Source organism: Atta cephalotes (assembly GCF_000143395.1).
Source record: "Atta cephalotes unplaced genomic scaffold scaffold00084, whole genome shotgun sequence".
NCBI classification, from domain to species: domain Eukaryota; kingdom Metazoa; phylum Arthropoda; class Insecta; order Hymenoptera; family Formicidae; genus Atta; species Atta cephalotes.
The window spans coordinates 529,406-537,509 of NW_012130148.1; the positions used below are offsets into that span (position 1 = coordinate 529,406).

At 37.5% G+C, this 8,104-nt stretch overlaps 1 protein-coding gene across 1 annotated transcript in view; it reads right to left on the minus strand.

Annotated features, from left to right (window-relative positions):
• Positions 1–1,142: 1,142 nt before the first annotated feature.
• The window catches only part of LOC105624654 (transcription elongation factor SPT6), a 9,545-nt gene continuing 2,583 nt past the window's right edge, over positions 1,143–8,104 (minus strand). The window contains 10 exon segments of the mRNA XM_012206011.1: positions 1,143–1,347; positions 1,472–1,916; positions 2,169–2,409; positions 2,526–3,042; positions 3,222–6,250; positions 6,754–7,003; positions 7,122–7,152; positions 7,155–7,284; positions 7,609–7,725; positions 7,811–8,007. Of these exon segments, the coding sequence (XP_012061401.1) occupies positions 1,143–1,347; positions 1,472–1,916; positions 2,169–2,409; positions 2,526–3,042; positions 3,222–6,250; positions 6,754–7,003; positions 7,122–7,152; positions 7,155–7,284; positions 7,609–7,725; positions 7,811–8,007 (5,162 nt within the window).

Here is an 8,104-nt window from a genome sequence, read left to right on the forward strand (position 1 = left end):
ATATTATTTATTCTTTTTTTGTAGTCGATACAAATACAAAAAAAGATAATCCATCTTTCATCTTTATTCAAGGATTAAATAAAACATTAAAATCAACTGCAAGCTTTAACGATGTCAAGTAAATGCGACATTATTTTGAACAATTTAAATATTGTACAGATATTTTCTTATAAAGACTTAATATATATAAGATAGATTTCTATAGAATATCTAGATTGCTAACGTGCTAATTATGAATTAGTCTGAGGCAAATTTTTTAGTTATGTCATGTCAAATATATGTAAATCCATATATTTAATATCTTATGAAGTAGCGTTATCATTATCGATAACTTTAAATTTATTTAAAACAGTTACTATCTCTCTTGAAACCATTTAGAGTACTTTCATTTTTCTGATTGTGATATAGCAGTCCAGGTATTTATGTATAGAAATCTGTAAACAATGCGGTATTTATATTCGAAAGATATTATATTACTGATACGATAAGTAATTAGATCAATTCTCTATATTATGAACATAATGGCATCAATGAAAAATATAAAACATATCTTTGAACAATAATTCAGTTACAATCAACGCTATCTTATCAATGTCCGCTAAAATATTATGATTCTAATATAAAATATATATCTTGATGACTAAGATCAAGAAAAATCTAATAAAGTAAAATATTATAATTTTATTTTGACCATAGTTTTATATTTAATATCTTTCTATAATAACTGATAAATAAAAATCCTTCGAAAATTATAGTAAATTCCAAATATTATTCAATTATTTTTCTCATTGATGCTATCAATGTGAAGGAAAGTGAATCAAGAAATTGCAGAGCGTGTTCGTAAGGCCTTCATAAAGTTTCCATAAAATTTTATTATGTACATAGGAAGAAACCGCGGAAATATTACATAATAAATAAATTACAATACAACACCGTAGTTTATAATAACCAATCGACGATTCCTTTCTTGATTCGCAAATAAAATCTCGCGTGCAAGAAAGTGAAAATTCATTACGCATGTTGCATGTCTACAACGATCAATGATCGAGCGATCGATGATGTTTCGCGATGCATATTGTTACTATTTCATAGCATGATATGAGACATAACTAATAAATATAAATCAGCTATGCACAATCCCGTTAGCTCTCGTCGTATAAAGGAGTACCATCTCCGCTGAGGGACATACTCCGTGGACTAGAATTCGTGTGTGGAGTACCTCGCGGAGATTTATACGATGGAGTACGTGTGGAAGGTCTACTTCTTCCGGAAGGCGTCGTTCTGCCAGATGATTCGTCATAGCTACGCGGAGTTTTTCTAGACTCTTCGTATCTAGGTGTCGATCCGCTGCAAACACATTTAACCATTGACGATAGTCGAACGAAAAACACTGACGTTTTATATACATCAATTTTCAATTGAAAAATTGAAAATGATTGTTATTTAATTTATATTTAATTAGTATACTTACGAGACTCGAGGACCGCTTTTTAAACGTGCCCATGCTTCGGCAGCCTTCTTCCAATCCATGGGATCACCGGAAGGAGTAGACAGAGGTGGTGTAGGTCTGTGCGATTGAGCAGATCTGTGATGGCTGGGTGTCATTGATGGCGGCGGCGGATGTACAAAAGGCCCTTGATGATGGCTAGGGGTTTGTTGACCATATCTGGGAGTGGGCTGGCTGTGATGCGGTGTATGATGCGGCGTCTGATATGGGGTCATAAACGGAGTTTGACCAGACGGCGTGTACGGCGTATTGGGATACGTGTGTCCTCCGCCGTAGCCAGTAGTACTAGCCGCTCCCGGGGTGTGTGGCGGATAATGATGTGGCGTTTGATTCGCCACTTGTGATAACGAATGCAACATGTGATGTGGAAGATTCTGTGCAACTCGCTGTATTGCTTCTTGATTCATTCCTAGCAATTGTAATAGTAATTAACACATATATTTGTACATTTTATTTTATTTATGACAAAATCGCATGTTCGTACTTGTGCGTTTTATTTCAGCGAATGTATGCGAAAAATAAGTGATAATATAGAATGTGTGTGAACAGAATGACTTAATTTTGAAAAATAAAGTTTTTTAAAATAAAATATACAATTTGATCTATACTATGATTTAAGTGTGACTGACAATAGTTTACAATATAAACAATGTAAACTTACCGCTGACTGTTCCTGGCGTAGTAGTGTAAGGTGTTCTAGAAGTCATCGCACCGCGCGGTGTACTAGGAGTGGATTGTCCAGGAACGGGATCCCTAAAATGTTCCTTGAACCAGCGTAATAGGTCGCTCACTCTACCGAACATCTGCGCCCGAAATCTGAAGCCCTCGGATGTCACTGTAACGTACTCGTGACGGCAACGAGTGCGCGGGAGATATGAGAGTAAAAACTTTCCAGGATAAGTCTATGAAAGAAAAATAAACAAAATTGTTTTTTAAATTAAATTAAAAATAAAAAGATTTTCAGAAAAATGCTATGTTACGTATTAGTAAAAAATTAACTGTATATATATTTATTTACCTTAGCTGCTGATATGATATATGGAATTCCATTAGGATTCTCCTTTTTCTGTTCTTTTAGTATCTCCTCCGCTTTATCCTTGATTCCTTCTACAGTGGACTTGTAGTATTTGAAATCCAACAATTCGGAGGCATAAGCGGCCATAGGATTTACATGTCGAGCGATAATCTCGTCAAGATCTTCAAATTCCTCATTGCCTATCCACAGGCTTTGTCCCAATGAAAAAGCATTCTCTTTACCCTCCTCACGAACGTCGATGTGCTGTAAAATGTCATCAGTGACTTTCCACGTGACTGTCAAATGGTCGGCGCCTTTGCTACTCGGTCTCACTATTGCTTCGCCCTGCTTCATTGTCTGCATTAATTTAACAGTCTCGGCGAAACTGATATTATGGAAGGATGGATGGACGATAACACGTTTCACATAAATCTGCCGCTGTTTTGCCTTCTTCGCGTCCTCTTCTACCTTTATATCTCTTTGCTCGGATTCGGTGTCATAAAATGGATCTCGCTGTGGCCTGCACATTAAATTACAACTTATAATAATGTACATTTTTAAAAAATTATATCACTATATTTTAAATTAAGAAATATGATTTTTTTTTATTTTTTTGCAAACTTTATTCATGATTGTAAAGACGATAGATCTAAATAGAAATAGACTTTATTTATTTATTATTTTATATAATCTACTCACCTCCATTCATGATTTTTGTCAGCGAGATCGCTGCTCTTGCTGGTACATTCGACACTGAATCGATCTACCTCAATTTTAATGATCCGGCAATGAATGATCTGTCCCATACCGACTCTCTCGCAGGGGTTTGCGACGTGCCGGTCCGATAGATTCTTGATGTGAATATAACCGGAGATACCATTGTCCAGTCGCAATCTTACGCCGGTAGCTTTACCCGGACAAGCGCCAGCATCGAAGTGATTCCATACCTCCGATAATTCGGGAAAGTCGTTCTTCAGGCAGAAAGGACATTGCCACAGACCAGTCTCTTCGTTTCGCACCGGATTCGCCTGATCAAGCTGATCGCCCTGTGGTTTTCGATGACTGATGCCGACCACGGTAGCCAACACTAGCTTGCCGACGTAAAAAGTCTCGGGTGTTTCCTTTGTCAAAACATCGAACAATTTTTCCGCGCTCGGCGATTGATATAATACACGAAGATCCTTGTATCGGCTGTTTAATTCGGCTCTGATATCGTAGAGAGTAACGCATTTATTACCGAAACCTTGCCGCTCGAGTTCTTCTGCAAAAGCGTCGAGATCCAAATCTTTCAAGCGTTCTGGCGATTCGAGTATCTCCTCCAAAGCGCCGGCAGGATTGGCGTCCTCGTCGTCATATTCCAGTGCATCAACTGCCATCTTTCTAGCCCATTCATAAGTCTCGGGATGTACGCGCGAACCGTCGAGCACTTCTACGTACGCTTCGGTACTGTCGCCAAGACTATTAGTGTCGATTTTGATGAATCCAGCGCAATTGATGAATACTTTTGGCCCCATATGACATGCTGTAACTAACTGCGTTCTGTTCTCTAATCGTTGATTTGTTTGCTTCAGCATCTTGATCAATGCCTGACCCTTTCGTGGACCAAGACCGCAAACAAATTGAACAAGGTTGCCGCAGTATGCTTGTTGGACTGCCTTATTCACATCTACGCCAACTTCATTCACGCGATTTACGAATTCCAAATATAGATTTTCCAGCAGTTCTTCCTTAGGTAACTGATCTTGCAAATTGTGATATTTTAGGCAGAGAATCTCTTCGTCAGCCGTGCATAATTGTGAGAATTCCACTAGTGGATCCTGCATCCTTCTCGCCAACGAAATAGCCTGACGTAGCAGCTCCGGATAATCTCGAAACTCTGAATTCCCTTTGTTACTATTGGCGTAGATCTTGGCAAGTTCGTTATCGCATATCTCCACCTGAATATTAGGAAACTGTTCTTCTTCCGACAAATGCGTGATACACTCCTTGATATCAGCAGCGATCATCATTGCTTCCCGAGACTCGCCAGCCACCACGATCACATGTGGCTTCTTCGTGGCTATAAAGTTCTTTAACGCTAGTAAATCGGCCTCCTTCAGCGTCTTTTCACCTTCGCGATAACTGTTCTTGCGCTTCATCAGATGCGGTAAGCGCAGGTAATCCGTACATTCTCCATCAGCCGCAATCAAACAGGTAAAAGCTGCCTGCGAATAATCAGGCACGTAAGATAAGCCCATGACGCGCAGGCCTTTACTGGTATCCCATTCCTCATCCTCCTCTTCGGGGAACTCACAACTATACGGTGCAACCTTGATCCAATTGTACATCTTGCGGCAACACGAGCGCATTACGCATTCCTTCGCCTCAGCGATTAAATTTGCGCGCAACTCTTTCTTTAGATGTGGTATTACCATGCGATTAAGGGCGATTTCGACGCTGCCAACACGCAAAGCATTCCAATCTTGTACGAGTTTGCTGAACTCATCACGGCAATAGAGTTGCTTCATTTCGTCGACATAGTTATTGCTGGTGTTACCCTCAATAGCGTCACTGAGTGTAATTGTAATGAGTTTGTCTTCCTCAGCAATCATCAGATTCAAGAATTGAACGCCTACTAAATCACGTACCGGCTTGTCCTTCAGATATTTCATTGTGTAGATTGGATGATTCTCATCAATCTCTTTAATGCCCTTCTTCGTTGGCTTCACGGACATCTTAGCGCGTTCCATGTACATTTCGCGCACGCATTTACGCACGAGCGGTTCACGTGCCAACTGAATCGCCACCATCAACTGAGCAGCTTTCAATACTTCTTCCGCGGTCTTAAATCGCGAACTGGAGTACTCGGTCGCGATTGCCGTCGGTTCGGTCGGCTCTTGATCCACCTCGTGACGTTGATAATTATCACGCAGATTCTCGGCGTAGTGTTCGGGTGTTAGGCCAAATTTTTTCGCTAGACCATCCAAACCAGCCTTCCGACAGATTGAGTATGGGCCGCTTCTAACAGCTTGTTTCAGTGTATCGTCGACTTCTTCTTCCTCCAGTATTTCTTCCTCTTCCGGCGGATCCTCTCCATTTTCTTCTGCCTCAGCAATTTGTTGTTTACGTCGCTGAATTCTCTCTTCACGTCGTGCCTGTTTCTCCTTCTGTCGCACGGATTCCTGCATCGCCTGAATCTCATGACTATAATACAACATGAAATGATTATAGACATCATTGAGCTCTTCACTTGTCTGCGCATTCTTCAGTCGCTCAATGTCGTCGTCTTTAATCACTCGCACGTTATCTGGCAATGGTGCGTCCGGATTCTTCATAATTTCATCCAGTTGATAATTGCGCATCTTATCAAATAGTTTGAGCAGGTTCTCTTTCCGTTGGCTCAACTGACACCATTTTGCGTCAAATTTATAAACTTTCCACAAGTCATTAATGTTCAACTCGGGCAGTACATACTCCTTTCTATAGAAAGATATAAAAGGGACTTCAAAGTGTTGATTGCGCATAAAATCCAAGGCTTTCTTAATCTTGCCGATAGTCTGTGGTCCTTTTCGAGCCCGTTCCTTAGCCTCAGCATTCAAGTGGGCATCCTGAATGGAGACTGTAGGCTTGCAAAATGCTTGCTTATAGATCCATTCTGCTTCAAGATCCAGTTCATCAGAACCTTCCTGAACTGATGTGACTGGTACAGATCTAAGTTGCATTCTTTCTGGTATATCTGTATTACGTATCTGCAATTTTGAAACAGATTTCATAAGTGATAGATTTGGAAACAATATAGCTATTTATAAATATACAATAATATTTGTCGTTTAGACAAAACATTGTTACTATTTATATGTATTTCCTACATATATTTTTTATGTTAAATTTAAAGATGTAATATAAAATTTCTGTATTATAATCCAAATTTAATTATTAATTCTTATATCATGTATCTCAATATAGAAATTAAAAATTTTTTATATTATAATACTTCTCTATATTGTAATATTTTCGAAAACTATGCAAAATATAGAAAAACTAAATATTTAAAAATTCAATATAAGATTTATAAAAAAAATATATTACATTTACCCAATGCCGCTGATTTGTTATATTATAATACTTTTAAAGACAATGCATAATATAAAAAGAATGAAATGTATTCAAATTCAATATAAAAAATACTAATATATTTACGCAACGTAACGATAATTGTTGTTTAGCATTACTACATATTATTATGTCGTACCTCATTATCCATATCAGTAAAGTGACCGCGTTTCAATTCACTAGGCTCATAAATCTCGAAGATACTCTTCCTTGTGGTCTTTTTCTTCAACTGCTTCTTCGGTCGCCGCGGCCGTTCAATATCAGCATCTTCATCCATGTATTCATCCTCTTCTTCTTCCTCTTCTTCCTCATAATCCTCTTCGCCGTATTTATCGAATTCATTATAATCAAAATCAACACCAAAAATATCCTGTGCTTCTTGCAATGCTCTATAGACAAGAAAAAGATATCCTTTTTTAAATGACGTAAATTTAACTTATGCTAATAGATAGATGTTAATATAGATATTATAAGACATTTTAAAAGTCATTAAATATCACAACGTACGCATCAGAAAATATTGGCTTCTTTTTTTTCTTTTCTCTGCGATAGGTCTACCATCATCGTCAACAATAAAATCATCCGCATCAGTATATTCGCCTTCATCACTACCTTCCTCAAAGGTATCCGCCTCTGGTCTATGACTTCGTTCACTCCGTCTTTCGTCCTCCTAAGAGCAATACAAAGAAATAAATAAAAATATGACACTTTTGTATATCGCACTTTTGTATATCCTTACACAAGCATTACATACCGTAATAACATCCCTTTCCTAATATAAGTATGCATGTGTATTTAACAAATACAGATGTGACACATATACATAGACACGCGTTTATATTTGTATAATTTATGTACATAAAATAAGAATTCAACAAGAAGCAACAAAGTACACATTACATAAACGAATATTGCAGACAATATGTTATGTAAATTTTTAAATATTTTCCCAAAATTAACACTGTGTCGAATTTAATATATTCATGTAACTTACATCTCCGGAACCTTCAAATAATTCATTAGCAATAGCGTCCCTTTCTTCATCTGCTTCTTTTTCTTGTTCTTCCTCTGATTCCTCATCTTGGATTCTTCGAAGACGTTTAAAACGTTTCTGTAATGCAAAGTAAAATATTTAATATTGTTTAATTAACACTCTATTTTTTTTAAAGAATAATCCAAAATGTATAGAAGCATACTCTTTCAAGCTTAACGCCTAAATTTTCTTCAATCAGATCATAGTCTTCATCTTCCAACCGATCATCAAAATCTTCATCATCACTTTTCTTACGCTTCTTATGATGATCAGAACCATCACTGTCTTCACCTTCGCTTTCCTCTATGGGATTGTCATCTATCAAATCTTTCAGTTCCTCACGTAACTGGTCTTCATCATCTATAAAATATATCATACCAATGTTGCACACCATATGTATATATATATATATATATATATATATATATATATATATATATGTGTGTGTGTGTGTGTG